This window comes from Dichomitus squalens, assembly GCF_000275845.1.
Source record: "Dichomitus squalens LYAD-421 SS1 unplaced genomic scaffold DICSQscaffold_4, whole genome shotgun sequence".
Taxonomy (NCBI): domain Eukaryota; kingdom Fungi; phylum Basidiomycota; class Agaricomycetes; order Polyporales; family Polyporaceae; genus Dichomitus; species Dichomitus squalens.
Genome location: NW_006766886.1, coordinates 90,061 through 115,896, shown reverse-complemented (window position 1 = coordinate 115,896; position 25,836 = coordinate 90,061). Strand labels below are relative to the sequence as shown.

Below are 25,836 nucleotides of genomic sequence, written 5' to 3'. Positions count from 1 at the left end.
GATTCCATGCAGGGACTTTACATACAACATTAGAGGACCCACCATTGCCCCGATTAGTAGACGTACCTACAAGAGCCTGAAAACGCCTGCATAGTGAGGCTCAGACATCAGCTGGCATCCGGAAGTCGATGGCCAGTACGTACCATGAAGAGGGCAGGCACAAGGAGGGGATGGAAGAAGTACGAAGTCAAGTTGCCTATGGACGCGATGGCAGACTGATATGGGGTCAGGCGACAACGTCATCATGGTTAGATAAGTGATTTTGGACAGACAAGTCCCCCTTGCCATAGCAATCCGCCAAGGCCGTTGGGGATGTGGAGGGAATCTAGAGAGAATGTGCATGTTCCCAGCAGATTCCCATAAAGGGGGAATATGCTGAGGAATCCGTGGGGAACATGCGTGGGATACGCAGATTCCCAGCATGTTCCCTGCCACCGTAATCTGGCGCTTCACGCAGTGTAGGGCTTCCATGGCTTTTCCCAGCGTACGCCCACCAGTTGTAACCTGCGAAGTTGGGAAAAGCTTCGGGAGAACCCTTCAAGCTCCGCGGGCGAGGGGAAGACCGGTGAGCGGAGAAAGAGCCCGGTAATCGCAAGAGAGGAGTAAAGCGTGCTAGCGAGCCCTGCCAGGGATGATGGTGCAGTTGTCGTCCACCATGCTTCGACAGTGGATATGTGCATGAACACGGAGCATGTAGTTGAAGAGGGGATGATTCACTTACCAAAAACACTCTGCGTATCACGACGTCAAGCATCCCCTTTGAGAGTAACAGAGGGTACCATTCGAATACCCTTGTCTTCCACCACGAATCCATCTCTTGGTTGCTACCCACATCGAACGAGATCCGCTGTAAGCGAGGGAACCTCTGTAACAGAGTAGTCTCCATGAAGGTTCTGAGTTTCTGCAATTCCTCGAGGAATGGCTCAGGCTCTGCAATGGTCTCTCTGGCGTCAAATGTCAGGATAAGCATGTGTAGGTTCTCCGCTTCAAGCCGAAGGAGAAGCTGGGGGACCTCTGCTATATGTGACAGAGAAGACGCAGGTGCAGTGCGCCGAATGTCTGCCTGGAGAGGAAAAAACCAGTGTCAGATGCACCTTGGTTAGTGCAGGTAAGACGTGAATATTTGAAACTTCGTTCCCTGTGGATAGTGCCGTTGCGTCGATATGTGAAGACCGCTGAGAAAGAGCGACGTACATCGAGGCGCTTTGACTAGCACACGACTCACTGGCATGTTGAGCGACAAAATCTGAAGTGTGCTGCTGACCGCGTATATAAGCCGGTCGTAGCTACTATATTGAATGCTCCTTCCAGCATATGCTGCAATGCGGTGTCAGCTTACCGTGCCCGCTTGACATATTGCGAGATTACAAACGTGCGTACACTGAAGTCGTCCCCTCTCATAGCTAGTCGTAGATCAATGAGCCTGGGGGGCACTATTTTCAGCATATTTGGCTATCGAGTGTTCACTTGGCGCAGGTCCTTCGCAACCCATGATACCCGATACATGTCCAAGATACGTACGTTCGGGAATGGCATGAGGAGCCGATCAAGCTCCCAGGTTTCCATCAACGGGATGAGCTTGAGCTCGAGGGTCGTGACAGTATGGAGCTGAAGGCGAGGATTATTGAAGCGAGGTTGTAAATGCATGCGGCGAAGGTCGTCCGGCATGTTGATGATGACGACCTTGAGGGCAGGTAAATGTCTCGCTAAGGCGCTGTGGAAAACCTCCACAGGGGTCATGTAGTTTGCCATCCTCATCAATTCAACTCCTTCGATCAACGTCGCTATATGGGGAGCAGGGATGATGAAGCGGCGGAATGCGTATAAGTGTGAGAGCGGCTTGTATGGAAGAAACTGCGTCCGGCGGAAGGCGAGGGCACGGCATCTTGGATGCTATGAATGGCACACAAGGAACACCGCAGATATCTCCCTTTGACGAAAAGAGGGGATGTGTCATCGCCGACGGCATCGATGATGCGGTAGTAGATCTCGAGAGGAAAGATCGAAGCCATCGACGAGCTTGTGGGTCCAGCTAGCTTTGCGGCGGGAGGACGTATGCGATTGATGTGGATTCGTAGGAAGCTCCATAACAGGCCGGTGAGTTCTGAGTCTCAGAGACAAGCGGTTTGTTCCACGCCACGGGCCACTAGACTTTAGTGCCTCTACCTCTTCAGTATGCATCCCGCCGCTGGCCCGATGTCGTGAGCTCAGAGTTCAGAATGTTCAACGTCCAAGCTCCAAGACCTTCCCGAGTCGGGAAGGTCTCTCATCAATGATCATGACAGGGGGAAGTGTATCGTACTGAGATACCTTTACAATAACACGTAGCGTTGCTCGAGCGTGAAGGGGCCCAACCCTACGCGACCATAACCACTTTGGCCATCTGACCTCATTAGTTGTCGTACGTATTGTAGAATCTCCTATGTTGCCGATACTATCTAGCCAAGCTATGGGTCGGTAGACATACAAAGTGTATCGGTAAACAATGATAGGTAACGAGGACGTCCCAGCTGGCGACCATGTCGCTGGCCCGGAGAGTTCCAAGTACCTTACGAAGGCTGGAGCTCTGCTCGCACCTATGTAGAGCACTGGCAGGTCAAGTATTCTTGACGACAAATACCTGGACAAACGTCCACGAAGCCAGACCATACTGAGAGCATTCCAAATCAGGACGGGAGGTCGCCAGCCTCACCGACGACTGTATTCTTGCTAGAAAGTGGGGGCCCTGCCCAAGGACGTCCAGATGTTTTCATGAGCGTGAGCTGTTCCTGCTTTTGGGACGATGTTTGGTCCAGTCTGTAGGCCGATTTGTAAACGTCTCGTCCCATACGGCCACTCATCGCTAGAGGACCGTCATGAGCTTGATAACCTGACATCACATCACACGGTTTAAGACATACCAGTCGACAGCACCCGCTAAGGTGGTTTGCACATTGAGGAGCGCGGCTGCTGGACTAGCTCAAGCCGTCGGCCTTTTAGATCGAAATCAACGCCTCTGTCAAAGACTTCGAAGTTCATCATACAGAGGTCACCTGAATCGAACACTCGCTCTTGGAGAAGCTGCGGGCAAAAGTCGGTTGTACTCCAGTGTCCTCCCGCTCCACCACGTCTCGACTCCATGCATACCCACAGTTAGTTGTCCCCTGTCTGTCCTGTAGAGTCGTGTCAAATCATGATCGCGGGCTTGCGGGGGTGTCAAGTCAAGATGAACCCATGGACCCATGCATGGGCCGAGCACTCAACGCTCCCCTCAACCTCATCCTGCCTCACAGCCACGGAACGACTCAAGAAAACGTGTAATTCATTGAGACAAGTCATTCAAGTCAAGCATTGCCCCACGTCGGCCATTCGCATGGTGATCAAGTCGTGTCCGAGAGCCTACCGCAGCAATGCTGGCGTGACAAGGGAAGAAGTATATATGGAGACAAAAGATGCGGCGATTGTAAATCGTTCAAGCTAAAGTAGACTGAAACATGCGTGTAGAAAAGTAAGTCCGTTCAATCCTAAATCTACCACGTCCGTGTCCATTACTGGGCACGTTCAAAGGAAGGCCGCGAGCGCGAGGGCACCAACGACAGCGGAGATGGCCGAACCGGCTGCAAGCGGCGACGCGCCGTTACCCGTCGCAGACGGAGACGCGCCAGTGCTCGACTTGGAGCCAGAGGCGGTCGAGCCAGTCACCTTGGAGCCAGAGGCAGTGCCGGTCTGCGATCCCGAGGCACCGGCAGAGCCAGTAGGAGCCGCGCCCGAGGTGGTACCGCTGCCAGCGAGGAGCTGCGAGAAAAGCACCGAAGAAGCAGTCTGCTGGCAGTTGGAGGAAGCGACCGTAGTAGGCTGGTAGGGGACCGTAGTGATGGGACCAAGCGACTCGGGCGGCTGCGCGTAGGACTGAGTGGCACCCGAAGCATCGGTGTACTCGCCGACGATGGCCATGTTCTGCGTGTCGCAAACCTCGAACTCGCCCTCCTGGTAACCACCGCCGACAGTGTACTTAGACGGGCAGTTGTAGCCAAGACCGATACGGTCGAGCGTGTGCTGGCAGTAACCGGACTGGTTGGGGCTGTCGGGGTTGCAAATCTTGATGCAGAACTGGTTGTTGCCGATGAACCTAGGAAAAGGCGGTCAGGGAAGAACAATGATATCAGAGAGGATCAATTACGTACTCAGTCCACCAGTTGACCTGGTACACGGAGGTGTTGAAGGCTGTCGAGTAGACGAGACCGCCAATAGGGTTACCACGCTGAAGGATCATGCCATGTCAGATGCGTGTCATGCACGAGATGACAGACGGTTAGACGCACGCCATCCTGAGAACCGGAGTCAAGCTCTCCTCCGTAGTCACCATCCTGGATGTAGAGCTTCGTCTGGTCGATGAGACCGGTGAGCATCCAGTAGTCGTTAGACTTGAGAAGCTGGGCGCCCTTGATGGTGCCCTCGGTCATGATGCGGGTACCGTAACCCTTCTTGGTGCACCAAGCGACGACCTCGCCTTCGGCGTCGGCGATGGTAGTGTTGGGCTGGGGCGGAGCCCAGAGGCAGAAGTCTAAGTTGACACAAGGCGCCGTCAACAGCCGGCGGCTGGACGGGGGGAAACAATCACGTACCATCGAGACCGTTGAAGTACATGGTCTGGCAGAGCGAGTCCTGACCCTCGGTGGTGCTGTTGCACTGGTTGTAGCCGGTCTGGGGGCCACGCTCGTAAGCGGGGGTATCAGGCCAGACCTTGGGGGGAGCATCGGAGGGCGTGGGGTAGTGCTGGTCGACGAGGGGGGTGGGGGCCCAGGTGAGGCCCTGGGCAGCAGCGGTGGTGGCAGAAAGGAGGGCGAAGAGAACGGAAGGAGCGTAGGAGGCCATGATTGGCAGTTGACTGGTCGTTGAAAGAGACGGAGAGGAGAAAGGGAGGAGGAGAGACGGAGGACGGTGGAGAGGAGGCTACGTTGCTGAGGAAAAGACGACGCCGCCCATATTTGAGCCCACGCCTAGCCGAGAAGCGCCAATCAGCCAAGCACCGCCAAATAGATCTATATATAAACATCGTGTCCGCTCATTTTAGCCGGGTTCTTCCCTTCTGAGTTCTCAGTCCGGCCACTTTCGCCAGGCAGGCTCCTTTCGGAACACGGGCAAATCTGGCGAACAAAGGGCGCTTCGGGCTAAAATGCACCGTCGCGCACGTAGCCGAGGCGATCCTGTTTCCTGATCCATCGCAAGCGCAACGTCCGCGTCGAGCATGCATGGCTCGGCTCTAGACTTCACGCATCCGACCCCCTGCCCCACTAGCCGAGACACTATCCATTCGCTTTCACTCTTCAAGTCCTTCTATCACAAGAGTGCGGCGACTTTCCACCAGTCCTTCAGAAGACTGTCTGAGACTGATAACCTTGCGCACCAGCTTGCCACGCAGCTTTGCCGAGAGCAACAAAGTCATGAACGTTGTGAAGGGCACCGCGCGGTTCCGATCGTACTCACTGGGATAGCTGGATGTGCAAGTCAGACAACAGCAGCAGCATCTCACATGCACCCTAAACGTGAGTTTCCTCTGTGTCCCCTTCTGGTAGGTCTGGGCGGAGATTTACCGATCGTCGTTCTCTCGTTGTCCGACTTTGGTTCACACTGTGGCCCGACACGCTGTGGCGGAATTGTCTATTCCGAAGCTGTGAGCCGAGCGGTAGCGCATTGCCAGGCTTGTCGGAGGCACACTCACCTGACCCATAGAATATAACAACAGCGCGTAATAGACGAATTCTACGATTAGACGATGATTCCGTGTTTTAATCCATGCAGGGAGTGCTGGTGGACAATCGACACATCCATGTCGTCTACTTTGTCGCATTGACAACCGCCTGCGCCAGCCCAGAAGGAACCCCCACCTCGACCTTTGGCGTCGGAGTGGACGTCCCAGACACAACATCTTGCACAGCGACCTGCTCCAGTAATATCCGCAGAATGGGCGCGAACGTCCTCAGCTGGTTCGGAGCATGTCGGTCATACGCGGGTGGCCTATTGTACGCGATCTCCGCCACTGCGATCTGTGTTCAACGCCGTAGTTGAGTGCATCGAGCCGCGTATAGGACTGCACGATGTGACTTACAAGGATATCGGAGGTTAGTCCTTTGATGGCATAGGCCCTGGACCGGAAGCGGTGCATGCGGTAGGTACTGTTGCCTAGCCAGGGCAGCTCAACGTCAGACGTACACTTCGCGGTGGCATACAGTCAACGCTTCGGACTGGGCGATGAAGGTGTCAGAGCACTCACGTGGAAGTCGTCCTCATACGGCCAGTCCTCGCTACCCTTAGGAGCGAGGTCCTCCTTCGCTGCAAGGCTCGGGTCCAGGATAGCTTCCAGCGGATGGTCAAAGATCCTGTCCACCTCTCCGGGAGAGGGCACCAATTTGTTCAGGATCGACAGGTCTGTGAGAAGCGCGACTAGTGGAGTGACGAGCAGCTTGCTAGAGGCGATGTAAGGTCGCAGAGTGCAGACCGTGTAGACATGCGGATAGTGGCGGGGGAGGCCCACTTCTTCATGCGCTTCGCGATACTGCACCTTTCAGCTACCACACAGACGCATGACAGGAGATAGCGCAGAATGCTCACGGCTGTCTCAAGCAGGTCCGCGTCCGTGGCGTCCACCTTTCCTCCGGGGAGCGCGACCTGTCCGGGGTGGGCTCGGAGCGACTTGTCGCGCGTGGTGAGGAGCACGCGGAGTTCCCCGGCCTTCTCATATAGGAGGACTAGCACTGCTGCCAGCTTGTTCGAGGGATATCCTGAACTAGGATTATGTTCAGTGTGAAAGCGATATGAATAGAGCCAATGGTACGAACAAACCAACCTCCTCCGGCTGGTGCCTCCTCAATCGCTCGATGGCCGTCCGGGTTTTCTCCGAGAGGTTGTTGAGGGCTTCAGCAGGTATCTCGTGCAGAGGAGCCATGATCGTATAGTCGTTTCACATAAGCAGACGAGAGGCTATGTTATGAGTAGAGCGAAGACGAGGAACGAAATGCTGCAAGTCGTCCGACATAACGGTCGTGATTGGTTCATCGACGTTCGGGCACCTCACGAGACGCCTGGATCGGACCACCATACGCGCCTACGGATTCCGATTCAATCGCACTTGGTCTTCCCACTGCAACCACTCCGCTCTTGCCCTCTCATTTGGGCATCCCGTGTACCCTTCTACTCGCCGGACCTGCAGCTCGAAGTGCATGCAGTAGCCTAAACTACGCTACTTCCACCATGGACAAAGACAACCGCGATGACTTCACCTTCGCTAAGCTCAGCGACCTCAAGATGCCGGTCACCTTCCGAGTGTACTTGTCTTCAACCATCCTTGTTTTTTGCATCGGCACTGAGGGAGCGGTACTTTGCTGCGCCTCGCGCATAGATCACAGTTGGAGGGCGTACGCAAGCCTCACTCTTTCACCGAGGTTCTTGAGAAGCCAGAGCTTCGCTTCCACGGCATCCAGCAAGCCCCGTAAGCATGCGTCCTCCTCCCACTCGTCCCCTCCTCTCAAGATTAATGACCGTAGTGAAGGGACTACTCCGACCTCTATGTGACGTGCCAACTTATCGCGGACAACAAGCCGCTGACGATACCGTTTCGCACCGCGTTCAAGGCGTTCCGGAATGGGTATACGTGAGTGGTTTCTCCTCCCCATTCAACGCGGGACGCGCGGTAACTTGACTTCATGAAGATGGAACGAATGGATAACACTCCCGATCCGGTACTGCGACCTTCCACTCAACTCGCAGATCACCTTCACCGTATGGGACATCGCCGGTCCGAGGTCTGCTGTCCCGGTCGGTGGAACTACATTCCGTCTGTTTGGGAAGAAGTGGTGCGCATGTCTCTTTATGCTCGCCTCATTCGCTATAACACGTCGCACCAAGGACTCTCCGACGCGGCAAGCACCGTATGATCCTATGGCCGGATCGCGAAGCGGACGGCGCGAACGAGACTACGACCCCGAGCAAGATAGGCACCAGGGACGAGTCCGGGAGGCTCGAGAAGCTCATCAAGAAGTACGACCGCGGAGACCTGCCCAAGTCCGACTGGCTCGACACGCTCGTGTTCCGCAAGATGGGCGAGATCCACAAGGTACGCGCGCGTCGTGCTGTGACGGGATGGTCGCACGAAGCTGATGGTCGGCGCAGGCTGAAACGGCGAAGTCGGAGAACCTGTTCCTATATATTGATCTCCCGCGTTTCGACTTCCCCGTTATCTTCAGTGAGCCGGTAAGCGACGTCTGCCGCCTCTCGTCCACAGGCGTATTGAAGGTTTGGCCCCACAGGATGCGTCCAATGTGTCCGTCCCCTCTACATCGTCGGTTACTCCTGTGCCTACAACACCGGCACCACAAGCCGCCGCCTTCACTGCCGATGGTCATCTATGGGCAGTTGTGGATCCGGACCTTGCGCGGGAGAACCCCGTAGAAGACAAGCACCGCCGTCTAGTTCGAAGCCACAGAAGCAGCCCATACGACCGCGAGCTCAAGCCGAACGCGAAGATCCGCGATGAGTTATCCGTATGTCTTCTCTTTCTTTCGATATCGGGGACGTGTCTGTTCATCGCATGTCCACTAGGTAATTCTCAACTACGCTCCTAGTCAACCGCTCACGTCGGAAGAGAAAGACCTGATCTGGAAGTTCCGATTCTACCTGACGCGAGACAAGCGGGGTCTGACCAAGTTCCTCAAGTCCGTGACTTGGCGTGATCCGTCGGAGGTCAAACAGGCCGTAGAAGAACTGTTGCCCCAGTGGACAGAGATCGACACCGACGACGCGCTCGAGCTGCTCGGGCCCAGCACCGTCGACTCTCGTGTCAGGGCATACGCAGTCAAGCAGCTGAGCAGGGCAGATGACGACGTAAGCCGTCCTTATATAAATGGGCGGGAACGTACATGTTTCTGATTATCTCACAGGAGCTCCATCTCTACCTGCTGCAACTCGTCCAGGCGCTGAAGTTCGAGAGCACAGCGAGCGATCAGCGTTCGTCGCGATCCGCAACTAGCGCGGTGTCCTATGACGATAGTGGACTTGCGGACTTCCTGATCGCCCGCGCCGTGCGGAATCCGATCCTTGGGAACCGCTTCTACTGGTACCTCATGGTAGAGGTGTCTATGGAGGACAAGATGATGGCGAAGATGTACGGCAGGGTCGTCTTCAAGTTCATGAAGATTCTCGAGGTAAGGTCGCACACAATAGTAGAGCCCTCACCTGCTGACGCTCTACGCAGGATAACGGTGACGAGCGCCGCGACCTCATGCGCCGACAAGGCGAGCTCGTCGAGACGCTCGCGAAACGCGCGCGCGACCTCCGTACATCGAAGGACCCGCGCCCCAAGAAGATCGAGAAGCTGCGCGCCTTCCTCGCAGAGGGAAAGAACAACCTCGCATCGATGCCGCCGCTCCCGCTCCCGCTGAACGCGCGCGTGAACGTCACAGGGATCATCGCGGACAAGTCGAGCGTGTTCAAGTCGAACATGTTCCCCATGCTCCTGTACTTCCAGTGTGCGGACGGTGGCGAGTACCCCGTCATCTTCAAGGACGGCGACGACATGCGCCAGGATCAGCTGGTGATTCAGCTGTTCACGCTCATGGACCGGTTGTTACGGAAGGAGAATCTAGACCTGAAGGTCACCCCTTACGACGTGCTCGCTACGGGTCCAACCCAGGGTATGGCCCAGTTTATCCCGAGCAAGACGATCGCCGCAATTGTCAGCGAGCATGGGACGTTGTTGAACTACCTCCGGGCGAACTATCCCGACGAGGGGAGTGTGGGGACCTACGGCGTCGAGCCTGGCGTCATTGATACTTTTGTCAGGAGTTGCGGTCCGTATTCCAGGGTGTTGCTTCCATGGACGTCTACTGAAAATCTTTCACAGCCGGCTACTGTGTCATGACCTATCTACTGGGCGTTGGAGATCGGCATTTGGACAACCTTCTGCTAGCTCCGGATGGTCACTTCTTTCATGGTCAGTCCTTCCGCTCACCTCGCGATATTCAAATCTCACTGCCACCGTAGTCGACTTCGGGTACATCCTTGGGCGCGACCCCAAGCCACTCGCTCCGCCAGTCAAGATCTGCAAAGAGATGGTCGACGCGATGGGCGGCGTGCAGTCGGTGCACTACCAGCGCTTCAAGTCGTTCTGCTTCACAGCGTTCTCGATCCTCCGCAAGAGCGCGAACCTCATCCTCAACCTGGTCACCCTCATGGTCGACGCCAACATCCCGCACATCAAGCAGCGTGACGTGCACGAGCAGGTGCTCGGCAAATTCTGCCTCGAGATGACCGAGGAGCAGGCGATCGAGCACTTTGAGCGGCTGTTGAACGATATTTCGCCGTTCACGGTCGTGCTGGACAGGATGCACGACTGGGCACAGTACTGGCGTAGTTAGACGCTTTCATGAGTTTTCCGGCGTTGTCTGTTTCTGTGTATTGAGCTCTCGTGTCAATGTCCTATAACGGCATTTGCTCTAGCCGTAAATCCTGCATTCTATCTGGCGTCCGCAACGCAACAGTAATTGCATGATGAGAGAACCGATGTATGTCATATGACGGCCGGAAACAGCTGAGTGAAACGCATGCCGCGGGCTCACTTCAACTGTCGGTGGAGAAACGAAGTGCGACGTCAGATAGTGCAAAACGTTATTGCCGTGGTCATATACCCCGACTGCATGCAGGGTCAAGGCAGGGTCGCCGCAGCGCGGCCGAGCGGGAACGACGAGCGCGTGTGGACCGGACCCTCTGACCTCAGCTCTGCTTCGTTAACGAACACAATCGGTGGCTTGCGTACAGGCTGTCTCTCCCTCTCTCAATATAGCTGTCTCCCCAATGTCAAGACGTCGGCATACTGCGTTCGGTGTGAGCTTCCCTGACGAGATTGAGGCCTCTGCTTCAAGTCCAAGCCTGCTCGTGCAGCCGCAGGATCCGACACTGGCACTAGTACAGTCCACCGCGTCCTCGCGTGGTGCCAAGCGGAGACGCATTGATGCGTCTGCGGTAGAACATGTAGGTTGTCGATTGTTAGAGATGGAATTCCTTTGACTGTGTTCAGGTCGATAAAAGATTGCGAAGGGATACTGTACTCGAGAACAGGGTAGGCGGGCCACCGGTTCGTAGTGAGTAGCTTGGTTGCAGTTTGTTCCAAGGCAAATTTACATTTGCATTCAACAGAGCTATCATACCAACCTCATCCCGATGAAATCCAAGAAAACGAGGACACTATCGTGCAAGGAGAGGACGCGGATGACTACTTGGACGAGGAGGCAAAGCCGGTGCGGATACTCTCGGACTTCGCAATCTTCGACCCCAGGCACGGTCGGGGATTTGAGCTCGTCTCTCTTGAGCTGCTGCATGCTAATGCTGGAACGGATCATCACTTTGAGGCCGCGGGCAACGTCTCGCCGGTATATCTGAACGAGGAGGATGCAGGCCAGGAGGATATAGTCGACAATGCTAAGAAGGCGGACCTGCAACGCTTGCGTACGAGCGCGATCTTCCGGTATTTCATTGACTATCAAGCCGTGGACGAGTGAGATTATCCGCTTTGTATCGTCCTCATAACTATATCTGACTGCGATTAGTCCTATCTACGTAGAGACGCAATATGGGTGGTATATCTTGAAGTCTCCCACAGCGTTGTACAGGAACATTCACCGAAGATTCTACACCCCACATCGCATCGCGCAGATTGTGATATCTGTTGCCCTGGAAGGGCTCGTGACATCATATGCGGAATTTACAGAACTCTACCTTGGGCGATGGGATGACCTTCTCAATGACCACGTGCAAACGGAGGATTTGGCTCGCTCAGTAGGTCTTCTACCAATGCCGGTTGCCACGCTGGACTCACAATGGTTTACAGGTCGCGCTAGTGAAGAGCATTCTTGATGACGATCCAGCTCTGCGGACCAAGGTGACCTCGCGGCCCTTCGTGCAACATATTTTCGATTCACTGGACGAGCAACACATTCCTTACCCTGTCCACCACATGACCCTGCCTGTGGGTTCACGTGCAAGCCGTCCGCGACCATTCTTTCAGCCGAACAAGGTTACAGGCAACCTCGATCTTGCCGTCCTCCGCCCAGAAAATCAGAACCCGACGCATGTAACACCGCTCATCGACACGCTTGCTCTTGGCCTGTTCCGCGAGCACTTGAAAGTGGTCGGGGCTGCCCCCAAACGTCTGACTGGACATGAACTCCGGCAGCGGCAGCTGAAGGTACGGGGGCGTATTGGGGACTTGATCATGCGTCGTATAGACAACCAGTCTACAATTGAATTTCCGCAAGGGGAGCGCCTCGATGGTCAATACTGGAAGGCTGTGAAGATAGGCCAGGAAGTATACAAGGTATGACATACTGCCTGAGTCCTGCGAAGATGTCTCGTTGACGTTAGGGGTCGACGTGTGGTTTTTAGCTCGGTGACTGCGTCATCGTCCTAGCTGGCAAGCACAAACATCGGCCTGCACCCAATATACCTCAAGACTTGAATGAGATACCAGAGCATGCGTCTGTTGGCGAGTATTTCTGGTATGTCTCTATAAGCGGTCCTGTGACAGCAGCTTATCTTTGTGCACAAAGGTTCGCAAGGATTATTTACATTGACCAGAGGGAGAAGGAGGCGCATGTTCAGTTCTATGAGCACTCCTCGAAGACGTACCTCGAGGAGATCTCAAACCCTCAGGAACTGTTCCTTTGCCCGCAGTACTGCGGGACAATCGCCCTGCGGGATGTCTTGGGTAAGGCTGTCGTCTGCAATGACCACCGGCCTGGAAAGGGGGAGGATTTAGACCCGCTTCACTTCTTCTGCCGGTCTGCCAATGCCTCTCTCTTCCCACTGCACGTACAGGACTGATGCACTACACAGCTTCATGTATGACGAAGTCGACGGCTCTTTCAAAGATGTGGACACGAGCGACGGAGATGCACTTGATCCGCCCGACAATTGCCCTGCCTGTCTCCTTTCTACCCAACGTGAAAGTGATTTGGTGCCCACCATTGTCAAAGGCGGCATGAGCTATCTTGGGAGCACTTACCATCATGATGATTATGCACTGATTGCCAACACCAAACAAAAGAAAGCTCCTGCATTGGTTGGGATGATTATACGTATACGACCTAGAAGACAGGACGATGAAATTCAAGGCACCATCCTGGTCACGGTCAGGCTCCTCGGTCGCATAGCGGATTTGCTCTCTGAGCCATCATTCGCCGCCCCTGCCGACGCGTTTGCACATGAGGTAAGTGAGACCGATTGTTTCTTTGTATTTATGTGCGTAATCTCATGAATCGTCAGCGAGAGCTCTTCATGACAGGTCTCGAGATGGATGTCAGTGGCAACGACCTGATCAAGCGATGCAGCGTGCTGCACCACTCATCAAGAACGCATATGGATGCCTGGCTCGCCCGTTCACCGTTCCACTTCTTTGTGCGCTACGCGTCGCAGTCCCTCGAACCCAAGACTTGGAACGGGCTTACAGAGCTTTCTCGGAAGAAGAAGGTTCCCGTCTGCCAAGTGTGCTTTCAGGAAGACGAAGTGCGAGCGCAACAACTGAAAGCGTTCACGAGGCAACAGCCCCGCGCGTGTCTGAGGGGCTTTGACCCATTCGCAGGGGTGGGTGCCTTTGGACTCCCTATGGAGGCGACCGGCTGCATCAAGATCACGCATGCCATCGAGATATCCCCCAGTGCTGCGGCGACAATGCAGTAGGGAGACCCGATTATGAATATCTACCCAACCTCTCGCTCAACCTCTGTTCCCCTTGTAGGAAGAACTCCCCTCATACTACAGTCTACAACCAGTGCTCTAATATCGTCTTGCGCTATGCCGTCAAGTCCCGTGCAAAGCAGTGGGAAGGGTCACCTCCACTAGACATTCAGGAAAGAGCCGCTCTTCCTGACCCTCCGAAACCGGGAGACATAGATTGTATCGTCGCTGGTTTTCCTTGGTACGGAGGCCTTCGACGTGATAACCTCCCCGAGCACTGATATTGCCCGTCTCATTGCGTGGGACCAGTCAGCCGCACTCCACTCTGAACATGTTCCAGAAGGCGAACGATAGAAAGTCGCATCTACTCCTCAATCTCCTCTCCTGGATAGACTATCTACAGCCAAAGTACTGCGTGTTTGAGAATGTTCGAGGCTTCCTCAACTACAATCTCAATGCATCTCAGGCTGGACGATTCAGAATGGTTGGCGGGATCAAGATGGGCGGGCTGAAGTTCTTCATCCATGCTCTATTGACACTAGGGTAGGCGGCTCCCAGTACCCTTTCCGAGTGGATCACTAACGATATCCATCCAGCTATCAAGTTCACTTCAGCCTTCTCCAAGCGGGTCAATACGGGACGCCGCAGAGGAGGGTTAGATTCTTCCTTCTAGCGTCCCAGAAGTCCTATCCTCTGCCATCGTTTCCTTTGCCCACGCATGCTGTTCTCAATCCTGATGCTCTTTCCATCCGCTTTCCGAATGGTGTAGAGATCAACCCCGTCCCTACAGGCGATGGCACGGCTCCGTTCAGGGCCGTGTGCATCCGTGACGCTATAGATGATCTCGTGGCCTTTGACTGGTGTGTTCCCTTCTCGCTTGCTGCCCATCACCTTCGAACTCACTGCGACCGGCGTGTAGGAAGGACCCGGGGAAAAACGGCATGAAGCCACGCAAGGGTGTCTTCTCGATCGAATGCGATCCCAAGAAGCCGTACTGCGGCCCCCCAGGGGACTATGCGCGTCCGCCAAAAAATTCATATCAAAAGGCGTGTAGGACGAAGCCTACAACACAGTTGCAGCACTATACGCGTGCATTCAAGCATGCCGTTGTCTCACGGTATGGGCCCTAACCGAGTCTCCAGCTGTGTGCTCGATGACCCATCATCCGGCTTTCAACCAGTATCACCAATGTGCCTCTTAAGAGCAGAGCAGACTACAGGTGTACGTGACTACGTTCGGGAGCGCAGGAGCGTGCAACGATCTAACGAACCCCCTTCTAGTCCTCCCCGACGAGCATTCCGAGTGGCAGTTCAGGAATCCGGCCTCCGCAACGGCCCGGTTGGGCTTCAAGCCAGGCATGTACGGCCGCCTCGACGAGAAGGAATGGTTCCACACGACGGTGACCAATGTCGACCCGACTGCAAAGCAGAGCTACGTGCTCCATCCCAAAGTGAGTCTGCCTAGCAACACATGGCGGCCTCGGCCGCCTGCTCGGCACACAGCTGTCTGACACGTGGTCCAGTACCGTCGCATCTTCACGATCCGGGAACTGGCACGCTCGCAGGGGTTCCCGGACTGGTTCACGTTCATCGCCCACGGCGATCGCATGAAAACTGTGGGTTCCAGTTCGTCTCCCGCAAACATTAGATAGATGCTGACTGCGCTTTCGTCCCACAGCTGCACAGGCAGATTGGAAATGCCGTGCCATGGCAGGTCGGAGAGGCCCTGGGACGGGAGCTCGAGCGAGCTATGTTCGAGAAGTGGAAGCAGGACAGGGACGACGCCATCCACATCGACGACGACTAGCCAGGGGGCCAGCTGGCTACGCATATCCATCCATCTGCACGTCTTGTGCATACCCACTGTCGTCTATACCTTCATCTTCAGAGCATCTCACGAGGGGTACTACTGATGCACACAAGGGTTGATCACATGCTAGAAATGTGCGGTATTCCTATTTCGCACGAGCGACAGCGTATGCAAGATAAGTTACATGATGACAGCAAATTCCCGAAGATCAGGCCAGCACTCAAGGCTCCCTCACGACTCGTGCTCAAGCCCCTCCAGCACCTCCCTGGCGCGAGCCGAGCGGGGCTGGATCGAGCAGCGGAACGGAACGGGAAATCTGCAAAATACATATCTACGTCAAAAACAATTCTGCTTTCGTAGAGGGCAGGTTTGCGTCTGGTACTACAACCTACGTGATGCCGCCGTTCGTGCTGTCGTCCGATGGGATGACAGGGATGCCGTGCTCGTCCTTGATTGGCGCGATATCGAACAGCGCGAGGATACGGGCGACGGTTGTGAAGACGAGTTCCTCGGCCAGGTGTTGTCCGGGGCATGAGCTGCACGAGGAAGACGAATAATGAATGAACGAGGGCCGGGGAAGTGCACGCATGGCGAGGCACGTACCGTCTTCCGAAGCCGAACGCGACGTTGAAGGGGTGCGTCGGGTCGCTGTGGTCCTTCCCGAGCCAGCGTTCCGGCTGGAACGAGTGAGGGTCGGGGTAGTGTTCCTCGGCCCGCAGCATGCCCCTACGTCATCACAGATTGTCAGCATAGGCTGCGACGGCTCAAAACGAGCGAGCAGGGCGGACCAGAAGTTCACGAGTATGATCGTTCCTTTCTCCACGAGGTAGCCGTTGTGGATGTCGTCCTGACCGGCCTCGCGGGTGACTGGGGATCGTTCCGTCAGGTGCCGTCCAAGTCTCGTCCTATGAGGTGCGCGACTCACCGACGCTGACCGGTGGCCGGAGACGCAGTACTTCTGCGATGACAGCGTCGACGTACGGGAGGCTCTCGCGGTCGGCGAAGGAAGCCAGGCGATCCGAGCCAATGACACGGTCGACTTCCTCCTGGGCCTTCCTCTGGGCCTCCGGGTGTTTGACCATGAAGAGGATGAACGAGGACAAGGTGGAGACTGTCTGAGAAACGGTCAGCATTCCGCTCCGGGGGGATGCAGTTGACGGCTACTCACCGTATCGGCTCCGCCGGTATACACCTGAGTCGCGGTGAACGCAATCACGTCGTCTGGGACGTCACCAGGCTTGCCCTCGACAAGCGCCTTGTAAGTCAGCGATGGGCGAGCGAGGCCGTTGGCCTGCAGAACACCATCAGCACGTCTTCACAAGTTAAGAGTAGAGAGCAGCCTACTATGTCGTCCTTGACCATCTGATGACCCTCCTCCGCGAGCGACCAGTACTGCTCGCGATACCTGCGCGCCTTCTCCTTGAAGCCCATCCCAGGTAGCCACCCTGGGAAGTTGGCCACTATGACGAGCGAGCGCGCCGTGGCGGTCAGCGACGTCCTACACACTGCACAAACATCAGTTAGCCCCGTGGGGACAATCACTCACGGAACGGCAGCCAATCGACGATGTGGTTGTTCGGCAAGCTGGCTTCCGCGAAGTTGTCCGCGAAGACGTTTGCTTTTCTGACGAACGGGTCGTCCCGAGACGTGACGCGGTGGCCGTGCGAGATCTCCATCGCGATGCCCGCGGTCAGCCTGCGATATTCCTAGGTCAAGGCGAGCGCCTATTACAGTCCCAAGAAGCAGCACTGACTGCCGGATGTGCTCGACGAAGCCGTCCGGCTCGTGCAGACAGTTGTGCAGCAGGACGTTGACGTGGTGCTCCAACACCGCACGATAGTACGAAAGCTGTCTCGGTTGGAGCACCGAGTGCAAAAGCTTCCTGGCCTGACGCAGACGGAGAGGGTCGTGCTCGAGGACGACGCCCTTATCGAAGCCAGTCCTGCAATACACGCCGTCAGTAGCGCTCTCTTTGACGGCGAGACAGCGCGCGCGATGGCTCGGGCTCACATCTCGATGATCTTGGGCAAGGGCCTGTTAGAGTAGAGCACGGACTTGGCATCGAGGAGCTCGCGGCCGGCCTCGGCGGTGTTGAGGACGAGGAGGGGAGTGGAGAAGAGGTGGATCTGGTAGATAGCGCCTTATTTGGGGTTGGGCCGAGTAAGGGAGCGAGGGCAGGGAGTAGTACGCACCATACGTCAAGCCCCACTCATTGAGCCTCTCCCAGACCTTCGTCGTCGGCAGTTGCAACAGATTGCCAAGGACGGGAGCAGGCGGGGGACCGGGGAACGGTGTGCCCTTCTTACGTCTGAGGCGAAGGGCAAGAAAAACAAGAAGCACGACAGCGAAGGACACAAGCACAGGAGCCATAGCAGAGAAAAGGAGAGAGTAGCACGATTGTGGGCAGCCCGTTGGTTCCCGTAATCCGGGGATTTTTGCTCATACCCGGATGAGATTCTTGTCTATTTACGTTTCAGTTTCACGGAGGGGCATAGCTGGGACCTCAGCCTCTGGCACCCTCGAGCTCGTGGTGGTCCATCTCATCGAACCGGAGTGTGGTGACCCGCGGACCACTGCACAGCCATATCTCGATAATGAATATTGAACGCCGGACCGGAGCAAGGCACCCAAGCCCATTCTCAAGAGACGCATGTACAACAAACGCGTACGATGCGTCCTCAGCGCATTGGGAGAGACCCCAAGCCACACATCGCCGTCCTACCGACATGTCCGCCTTGGCGCAACTCGCAGACAGCGTATGCTTACAAACTAGACATAATGCCCCATGCGGACTACAACAGATGCTGGAAAATGCTACCCGGTGATCAATGTGCGCCAACATACGCACTAGTACTACTACCGTCTTGCCACCCTACACGCCCCCGGCTCAGAGCCGCGATGCAAAACGTTCCCCGTCCAATTTCCCCCCCCCCCCGACACTTAGATGTTGAATCCCGACGCAGCAAGCGCCTGCACGAACGGCCCCGTCACGCTCGCGTCCGTCTGCGCGACCCACGCCTTCACCCTCTGGTCCCTCGCCGACGCCTGCGCGAGCTCCTGCCCCACGAACACCTTGAGGTCCTTGACGTGCGCGACTGGGTCGGCCGGGGCAGCCTCCGCGGCCGCGAGCCGCGAGTACGCCGCCTGGTAGCCCGCCGTCTGCTCCTCGTAGTCGATCTGGGTCAGGCCGGCGTCGGGGTCCAGCTCCTCCTTCTTAGTGAGCAGCTGCTCAGTCTGGAAGAGCTTCGCGAGCGCTTGGAACGTCGGCGGCCTGTGGAAGAACAGCGGCGGTGAGCGTCCGGCACGCAGAGGAGAAGACATCGGCCTCCAGATACACACACCGCACACCACACGACGAGTGACAGGTGTGGAAGTCGTGCCCAGAGCCCTGGATGCGAGACCTGAACTCACCACGCTTGTACGCGCGCGTCCTGAAGCATGAGCACGCTCTGGCTCAGCAGCCGCGTGAGTCCCACAATCACGACCTTCCTCTCTTTCGGCGGAGACTTGGGCGCTTGGGGGATGATGAAGTTCGCCAACAGCTGAGACCACAGCCTGTCGTGCGCTGATGTCAGATACCTCGCATCGAACTCGACTGAACACCGGGAGGGCTCACCCTGGTTGGATCGCGTCGACCTCCCCGATGATGTAGTCGGGCGTCAGCCCGTCCACATTGATCGCCAGGCAGAACCCGAGGAAATACACAAAGTGGTACACGTATTTGTCTGTCTTGCTCGTCTGCATGCGCGTCAGAAGCGTGACGATCAGTCCGCGGAAGTACTGCTTCAGCGCGTCCCTGACAAGCCGCGAACCGCCATCAATATCGTCCGTGACAGTTGGCATACAATCCGAGACTCCAAGGGCAAGAGCACTTATAGTAGTAGACTTACCAAGGCGTGTACTGCACTACGGCCTCGAGGAGCTCGAAGCCCCAGCCGTCGTTGATCTTGGACGGGATGAGCCGCTGCTGGATGACCCCCAGGACTTGCGTAAGCTGCCCCGCCGCGACCATCGACTTCGCGTCATGCGACAAAAACGCTTCAAGGAGCTTGACCAGCCCCGGGATGCTGCCCTTCTGCTGCCACGATGCAGGGGTAAGGAGGAACGGGAGCAGACTTCGGTATTCGGCGGGTACCTCGCCCGTGTGAAGGTCGAGCATCTGCGCAAGGATCTGGAAGACGTAAGGTATGTACTCTAAAGCATGGTGGGAATGATCAGATTATGACGACAGCGATGAACATCCCGTTGAGACGCACGGTCAATATCTTGCTGAATGATGATCGTGAAGGGCCCGAAGAGTGCCTGTTCGAAGCGGGGCAGTGCGCTTGGGTTGGCCTGAACGACGAATCTTTTGGGGTACGTTAGGTACGAACTGCCAATCTGCCTTTCCCTGGGAGCCCTAGACGTACCTCATCAGCGCAGCAATGCTCTCAAAGATGTACTGGTCAAAGTTTGGATTGCTCGGGTTCTTGGAAATGACGCCGAGTATCGCGACCAGCCGCTGGAGGATTTGATCGTAGCCATCCGCAAACGTCGACCGCGCCGTGACGACGACACGCATGGCACCTGCAACCCGACCACTCGTCAACTCAGTGCAGACGAACGTTCGCACAAGGTACTGACACTTCATCAGGTAGTCGTTCTCGGCCATCTTCTCCGCCGTAGGTGCCTTCTCAACCTTGGACAAAAGAGCATTCAGCAATCCCGGAGCGACGTCTTGCACGTCCGCCTGGGTGAACCTGCAGAAGAGCATCAGTTCACCTCCCGATACAGCACGACGCAACGACGTACATGAGCTGCGTACCCTGGCGAATGAACAGGATACGCTCGATGCTGATCGCAGCGTAGGTATAGCACACGTAGTTGTCCGAGGACAGATGGCGAACAAGCGAAGGCAGCACAGACAGAAGCTGCGGCTTGACGAGCTGCAAGACCACCACACTCAGCACTCAACCCTCCCACAACCACAGACAGAGCGCGCCGCCACCCACCTGATTCCGGAACGTATACAAGAACCTGATCGCGTCGACCTGCAGGATCGGGTGTATGCTCCCCTCCTCCGCCTGCAAGTCCGCGAACACGTGGTCCGAGAAGAACTGCACCACGTCGATCAGCGCGTTCGTCGACGTCACCCCGTGCTGCGTCGTGCTCCCCCGCGTCGCGACCGCGGTGAGCAGATATATCGCCGTGTCCTTCGCGCGCCAGTTCTGCGCCCGGTCCGCGTTGTACTCCGCGAGCCCCTGCCCGATCCACGCGCCCGTCACCTCCGTCGTCTCCGCCTCGAGCCCGGACGACACAAGCGCGCGGAGGACGTCGGCCGCCGCCTGGCGGCGCGTGACCGCGTCGTGCGAGAGACCGATCCCGCCCATGGACGGGAGCGCGAGGTCCAACCGGATGTACTCGAGCGGGTCGTCTTCGAACTGCTCCAGTTCGTGCTCTGAGATGTGTCTGACATCAGGTGCGCCGCCCTGGGAGAAGCCTCACGCGAGACTTACCTCGTAGAGCGACGTTCGGCACAACGACGCCCTGCACGAGCCCAGAGATGGTCTCTTTTGAGCCGAAGAGGTCCTTGTAGTAACCTATCCGGATAGCCGAGGCGATGAAGCGCAGAGACTGCGACACGAGCTGAAAACGGCACACAGTGTGAACACGACTTCTCTGATCACGACGCAACCGATGGAACACACCCCGTCGTCCGCGACGCCTGGCCGCTTGCCACCGCCCACGAGGTCCCAGATCGCCCGCACGAAAGCCTCGACGGTGCCTGACGACTGGAGAGTCTCTGGATATAGCTTCACAAAGAGCTGTATACGCGGCATATCAGGTATGCGCCGATGCTGAGAGCGACGGGGCGTACCTCAACGATCTCGAGGATCCTCGTCTTGATTTGTGATGGGAGAGACGGCGTCGTGTCATCGGGCTAGATGGACTGTCAGTACAGCACGCATTATCCGCGGGCAGGCATGCGCACTCACGTCCCCTCGGAGCTGTGGTGGGTCCCACAGGAGGAGGCGGAGGAACAAGCCATCCTGGGCCGCAAAGAATTGTGCATGCGAGTCTTCGATGCCGGGCGGAAGGTCCTGGCACGTTAGGTCGTAGTAGATTTCCACAAGGAACACCGTTGCTTGGGCGACTTGCGCGAGGTTGGGTGGAGGCGGCTGAGCAAATAGGAGAGTAGTAGTGTGCAGAAAGAGGCTAAGGAAGGGTGTGGTGAAGCGGGAGAGGACGTAGTTGATCTCGGTGAACAGGGCGTCGGAGCGAGCTTCGGCACGCCATGGACGGAAGATGGAATGTGCTGTTTCGAGTACGCCGACGTTGACTTCATAATTTGACTCGGAAAGCGATACGACGAGTTTCTGCAGGATAGCAGAGAAGTGATCAGCACTATAGTCTCACGAGGCATCATGTTCAGGACGTCAGAATTCCATAATGGTCGCACCGTGGTCAAGCCGTGTGTGGCGCTGCAGTGTCGGCTCACCTACGCGTCGACATGTATGTTTTGCGGACACTTGGCAACTCGAGATGAGAACTCGGGGCCCACCCTCAGTACGCGGGAGCGATTCAGCGCTTCGGGAGTCTTTTTCGCTTTTGAGAGTTTGGGCGTTTGCCACACCCATAGTCTTCTGCCGACAGTCGCGGTACGCACACCGCAGCGCCATGGATATCAAGTATTTCCAGATTTAGAACCTGTGGGTCTGCGCCACTGCGCAGGACGCGGAACACCGGAGGGCGCCACCGAACGAAGAGGTCGGAGTTGAACGACAGCAAAAGGGCGTAGCGGACGCAAACGAAATACCGACCGCCACAGGGAAGACGGTGGCAGATGCAGAACGAAGGCGCGACACAGCAAAAGGGGATACTGTGCACAGAGCACAAAGGCAAGAGCACTCACATCGACCAGATCTGGCCACCGCTCGGGGAAGTCGCTCTTCGCAACAAGGGATATCGACTCTGCGATCTGCGCACGGACGGCCTTGTCCGATGCGTTCGAGAGCTGGATCATAGCGGGGACGAGGGCCTCGCGCAGCCCGGCCCTATCGGCGTCCGCGATGGGTGGCTCATCCTGCACAAGGGCGCGTCGGGCTCGTGAGATCAAGCAAGATCACCATGCGGGTCCGTAGGACTTACATCTTCCCATCGCGACTTGACGACGTTTTTGAGGTAGACGCTGCCGGCCAGGCGAACGGCGCGATCTTGGGTGGATTGGAGGACGAGAGTGAGGAGGTGGGGGAGGAAGCCAGGCTGAACGCTGAGGCTCTGGAGGCTCTGTTCTGCCTGTTTCCTGGAGTCTGGCTGAAGAGAGGCGAGGAGAAGAGAGGGGAGCTCGGCCATGGCAGTCTGCACGCACTCAAAGACGGAGAGCAGCCACAGCCCACGACGCCCAGACGCGTTTCCCCCGACGCGACAGGCGCTCATGACGCGTGTTTGCCTTAAGTACATGGCATACAGATGCGATCAATCATGATTGCTTTGGCCAATAATATTAATGCAGTCGCATCTTGTGGACGACAACATACTTTCTTAGCCCGAGTCAACAAGTACACTATGTACACCTAGTACTGCATAGTATACAGCCACAAAACTGATATTCAGTACAAGTCACATAGGGTCCTCCCTTCAAGTTCTTCCTACTTCCGAATTTCCCTCACATTACGCCAGACTCGTATGTCGTCGTAGTATGAACAGAAATCTTCCCGACTAGCAGACAGGCGTGAGGAGTCCGTGTTACGGTCTATAGTCGATGTCGTGCACTCACATTGGCGCGACGCAGGTCGCTCGGTGAGCTCCAACGCCACTGCGTTCGACTCCTGGCGCGACGCTTTGCTCGGCCCACTGCGGAGCTCCATTGCCAGCCCGCTCCCAAAGACGTCGGTCCCAAAATTTTGCACGGTCGAGTCCGACCGGAGGGATTGCCGGGTGTTCAATCTGTATACAAGTGTCACGAAGTCAATGGGAATCCTTTCGAGAAGACAAAAAATTGCTGCATACGCTGCGAGGAACGAGTTTGTATACACTGCATGTGCGTGAGCGAGGATATCGAGGAACGGCAGAGAAGGACACGCACGCTTGGTGAGCAGGAAAGAGAACGCGATGTATATCAAGTTGTGTGGGGTGGCTACTGACTGGGTATCCATCGATGAGCACGGGCTTGTACACCCACGAATGGCGAAACATACAAATACGAAAACCAGCAGCATGCACGCGCTAGAAGAGCTTTGAGCTTTGTATCATCACAATCGACTGAGAAGTCTGCTACCTTGTAAGTAGGCCTATCATCACCGTTAATCGTCGACGACAATCAGAATACAACAAGCGTGCTTACCCGTCGTGACTGTGTACAGGATCAGCGTGTCCAGCATGGAGTCGGTTCTATGACGGGATGTGAACGGTCTGAGGCGAATGTTGTGCGTTGCAGACCAGGGACAAACCTTTTGATGCCACTTCTGCTCCGACGCAGAGCAAGTATCAGGATGATGGTCAACGTCCAGTCCGTCGACACGCCCAGCGCTGATGCACATGTTATGATCCACTTCACGCATTCTCAGTACGAGCATTGCCCCGCAAATGGGCCAAGACGTACTGGGTGAGGAAGTCCTAATGTGCCTCCCGGTTTTGAGGCCCCAATAAAGCTAGAACAGGCCGCTCAGTCGTATACGTTTACATCGCATGTTGAGAACCATGCGAACCCATCAACTGTCGATGCTGAGGAAACAGTCAGTACAGCGATCGGAGCATCGACGGTAGTGCCTGACCTATCGAAAACCCTGCTCCAGGGTCAATCACTGTGGGGGTACAGGCAGGCAAGGCTGCCACTCACCGAATCCGAGGACCAGTGGAAAGAGCTTCGCACGCCCATCAGCAGATCGCTCGGATCGTCAGAAGGTCGACATACCACAAGGAGGGCCCATGGGCGATACTGCTTTCCAACTTCGAGAAAGGTGAGGTCGAGCGGATGCATCTCGGTCACACAAGCGAGCACTTACAGAGATAGGCTCGTCGAAGGAAGAACCTGTGGTTGACTGAGTGATCTGGACGCAGGCATTCAAGGAAGGGAGATGCGGCTCACGATTGGGTCAAAGCTACGATGAGCCCCTAAAGATTGGTGTCAACTGGAGCTTAGATACAAGGCATGTATCTCTGCCACTGACCGACAGTGCTGGTAGGATCTGAGCTCGATGAGTAGTTATACGGAGACTGCGAAGGGCATGCCACTCACATCAACACTCCTGCAATTTGTCCCCGCAATGGCATTAGATTGCCTCAGGGTGGAATCGAATATATACTGGCTTACCTGGTGACGTTCGAAAGGCTTGCAGGATTGGCGTAATCGGTAACGAGAGCGCGGTAGCTGACCAACATACATTGTACGGAATCCCGAGATTAACCAGAAGGCGAAGACCCACCAGATGTACATAGATATGGCCGTATGGCCCGTCTCAAGGAGGCTGTTACATACGCAAAGTGTGAGGAAGGTTCCTGGTGAGCAGCAGAGTCGCGACTACCCACACAGTTGCAGATACCTACATACACGTTAGCGAAAAGGCGGTCGGGCAACCGGACACTGGGAGCCGCTCACAAGGGTTTTCAAACCAAGCCGCTCACTAGTATACGTCCGGTAATAGCGATATGCCTGGTGTAAAATACCGCCATATAAACTGCGGGGGCATAAGCTCATCGATGCGGGAAGAAAAACCCTTCTCGTGCCGCACTTACATGAGGGAGAAGAACACTCCAAGAAGGACCGCCCCAAACGTACTGCCAAGAGAAGGCAGCGCAGGGGGGGCCGGTGCCGTTGAGTTGAGACCTGGAGAGGGGTTGTCCATGATCTGATACCATGAAGCGAGTTTCTACCGAAGCGGCAGGACCTTTATGTAGCTTTAGTGAGAATCCGGACGTGGTTGATCAACGTCGAGAGTGATTGAGTTCAATTTGCTATTTATGACGGTCCTCTTACCAGCGGATTCGCATTTGAACGAACGGGAACAGTCAGCATCTGGCGGTGTGCATATCAGGATACAAGTACCTTGACGTACCTTGGAGCAGAACGATTGCGGATGCCGTCTCCCACTGCCAAAGTAGCGAAGACGGCACACATGTCAAGCCGAGGAAGCTAAATTGACCGTGGTGCTTCAAAGTGGTAAGCAGGCTGCCGCATGGATATTTCAGACTGATTGAAGCTGGGCGTGGACATGGCCTTCAGGCGTTGCTTGGTTCCGAGAGCAGCTCTGTAGCGACATGGGCTAGTCGGGTCAGCGGTTTATTGCGCAAAGCACATACTTGCTCCTGATGGCGCTGGTTAGGAAGGTGCCAGAAGTTTGTATT

General features: G+C 56.1%; 7 protein-coding genes across 7 annotated transcripts; 2 read left to right on the top strand and 5 right to left on the bottom strand.

Moving 5' to 3' along the window:
- Window positions 1–3,540: 3,540 nt before the first annotated feature.
- On the bottom strand, window positions 3,541–4,854 carry DICSQDRAFT_124740 (uncharacterized protein; the record flags this gene model as incomplete). The annotated part of the gene is made up of 4 exons (XM_007362220.1): window positions 3,541–4,108; window positions 4,164–4,240; window positions 4,302–4,543; window positions 4,605–4,854. 4 exons carry the CDS (start codon window positions 4,852–4,854, stop codon window positions 3,541–3,543), a joined length of 1,137 nt encoding a protein of 378 aa, XP_007362282.1.
- A 962-nt stretch (window positions 4,855–5,816) lies between these two features.
- Window positions 5,817–6,925, bottom strand: DICSQDRAFT_166648 (uncharacterized protein; the record flags this gene model as incomplete). Its single annotated transcript, XM_007362219.1, has 5 exons — window positions 5,817–6,026; window positions 6,089–6,193; window positions 6,254–6,535; window positions 6,592–6,761; window positions 6,823–6,925. 5 exons carry the CDS (start codon window positions 6,923–6,925, stop codon window positions 5,817–5,819), a joined length of 870 nt encoding a protein of 289 aa, XP_007362281.1.
- A 207-nt stretch (window positions 6,926–7,132) lies between these two features.
- On the top strand, window positions 7,133–10,481 carry DICSQDRAFT_99615 (atypical/PIKK/PI3K protein kinase). Its single transcript, XM_007362218.1, has 12 exons — window positions 7,133–7,304; window positions 7,379–7,468; window positions 7,529–7,630; window positions 7,689–7,832; window positions 7,885–8,092; window positions 8,149–8,229; window positions 8,286–8,519; window positions 8,578–8,859; window positions 8,916–9,179; window positions 9,230–9,824; window positions 9,878–9,967; window positions 10,018–10,481. Exons 1-12 carry the CDS (start codon window positions 7,231–7,233, stop codon window positions 10,389–10,391), a joined length of 2,538 nt encoding a protein of 845 aa, XP_007362280.1. The 5' UTR covers window positions 7,133–7,230; the 3' UTR covers window positions 10,392–10,481.
- Window positions 10,482–10,780: 299 nt separating this feature from the next.
- Window positions 10,781–15,510, top strand: DICSQDRAFT_178148 (S-adenosyl-L-methionine-dependent methyltransferase; the record flags this gene model as incomplete). Its single annotated transcript, XM_007362217.1, has 17 exons — window positions 10,781–11,004; window positions 11,051–11,114; window positions 11,170–11,527; window positions 11,580–11,808; window positions 11,861–12,346; window positions 12,415–12,527; window positions 12,579–12,809; window positions 12,865–13,237; window positions 13,294–13,703; window positions 13,766–13,945; window positions 14,014–14,247; window positions 14,301–14,564; window positions 14,624–14,821; window positions 14,885–14,925; window positions 14,985–15,154; window positions 15,227–15,319; window positions 15,382–15,510. Exons 1-17 carry the CDS (start codon window positions 10,828–10,830, stop codon window positions 15,508–15,510), a joined length of 3,750 nt encoding a protein of 1,249 aa, XP_007362279.1. The 5' UTR covers window positions 10,781–10,827.
- Window positions 15,511–15,649: 139 nt separating this feature from the next.
- Window positions 15,650–17,883, bottom strand: DICSQDRAFT_99609 (cytochrome P450; the record flags this gene model as incomplete). The annotated part of the gene is made up of 11 exons (XM_007362216.1): window positions 15,650–15,829; window positions 15,906–16,049; window positions 16,117–16,239; window positions 16,302–16,380; window positions 16,439–16,628; window positions 16,682–16,804; window positions 16,858–16,973; window positions 17,060–17,208; window positions 17,267–17,455; window positions 17,524–17,653; window positions 17,706–17,883. The coding sequence occupies 11 exons, from the start codon at window positions 17,881–17,883 to the stop codon at window positions 15,745–15,747; spliced, it is 1,506 nt and encodes a 501-aa protein (XP_007362278.1). The 3' UTR covers window positions 15,650–15,744.
- Window positions 17,884–18,450: 567 nt separating this feature from the next.
- On the bottom strand, window positions 18,451–22,847 carry DICSQDRAFT_79941 (importin alpha re-exporter; the record flags this gene model as incomplete). The annotated part of the gene is made up of 15 exons (XM_007362215.1): window positions 18,451–18,784; window positions 18,925–19,068; window positions 19,130–19,309; window positions 19,404–19,707; window positions 19,770–19,861; window positions 19,923–20,079; window positions 20,137–20,252; window positions 20,305–20,438; window positions 20,505–20,950; window positions 21,009–21,138; window positions 21,201–21,317; window positions 21,371–21,433; window positions 21,489–21,869; window positions 22,406–22,576; window positions 22,642–22,847. Coding segments are annotated over 15 exons (2,972 nt in total), but the record flags the coding sequence as incomplete, so codon positions are not given.
- Window positions 22,848–23,158: 311 nt separating this feature from the next.
- DICSQDRAFT_166643 (uncharacterized protein) lies at window positions 23,159–25,337 on the bottom strand (the record flags this gene model as incomplete). The annotated part of the gene is made up of 22 exons (XM_007362214.1): window positions 23,159–23,211; window positions 23,270–23,439; window positions 23,503–23,527; window positions 23,579–23,632; window positions 23,691–23,718; window positions 23,771–23,783; window positions 23,837–23,883; window positions 23,943–24,021; window positions 24,095–24,108; window positions 24,170–24,207; window positions 24,267–24,278; window positions 24,332–24,356; window positions 24,407–24,441; window positions 24,498–24,523; window positions 24,581–24,606; window positions 24,663–24,680; window positions 24,731–24,740; window positions 24,806–24,862; window positions 24,918–24,959; window positions 25,021–25,034; window positions 25,091–25,169; window positions 25,228–25,337. The coding sequence occupies 22 exons, from the start codon at window positions 25,335–25,337 to the stop codon at window positions 23,159–23,161; spliced, it is 975 nt and encodes a 324-aa protein (XP_007362276.1).
- Window positions 25,338–25,836: the final 499 nt, after the last annotated feature.

Coding starts and splice junctions, on each gene's coding strand:
- DICSQDRAFT_99615 (XM_007362218.1), top strand. CDS start 7,231: ATGGACAAAGACAACCGCGATGACTTCACCTTCGCTAAGCTCAGCGAC. Junction 7,469..7,528: donor CACGGCATCCAGCAAGCCCC/GTAAGCATGCGT, acceptor ACCGTAGTGAAG/GGACTACTCCGACCTCTATG. Junction 7,833..7,884: donor CGTCTGTTTGGGAAGAAGTG/GTGCGCATGTCT, acceptor CGTCGCACCAAG/GACTCTCCGACGCGGCAAGC.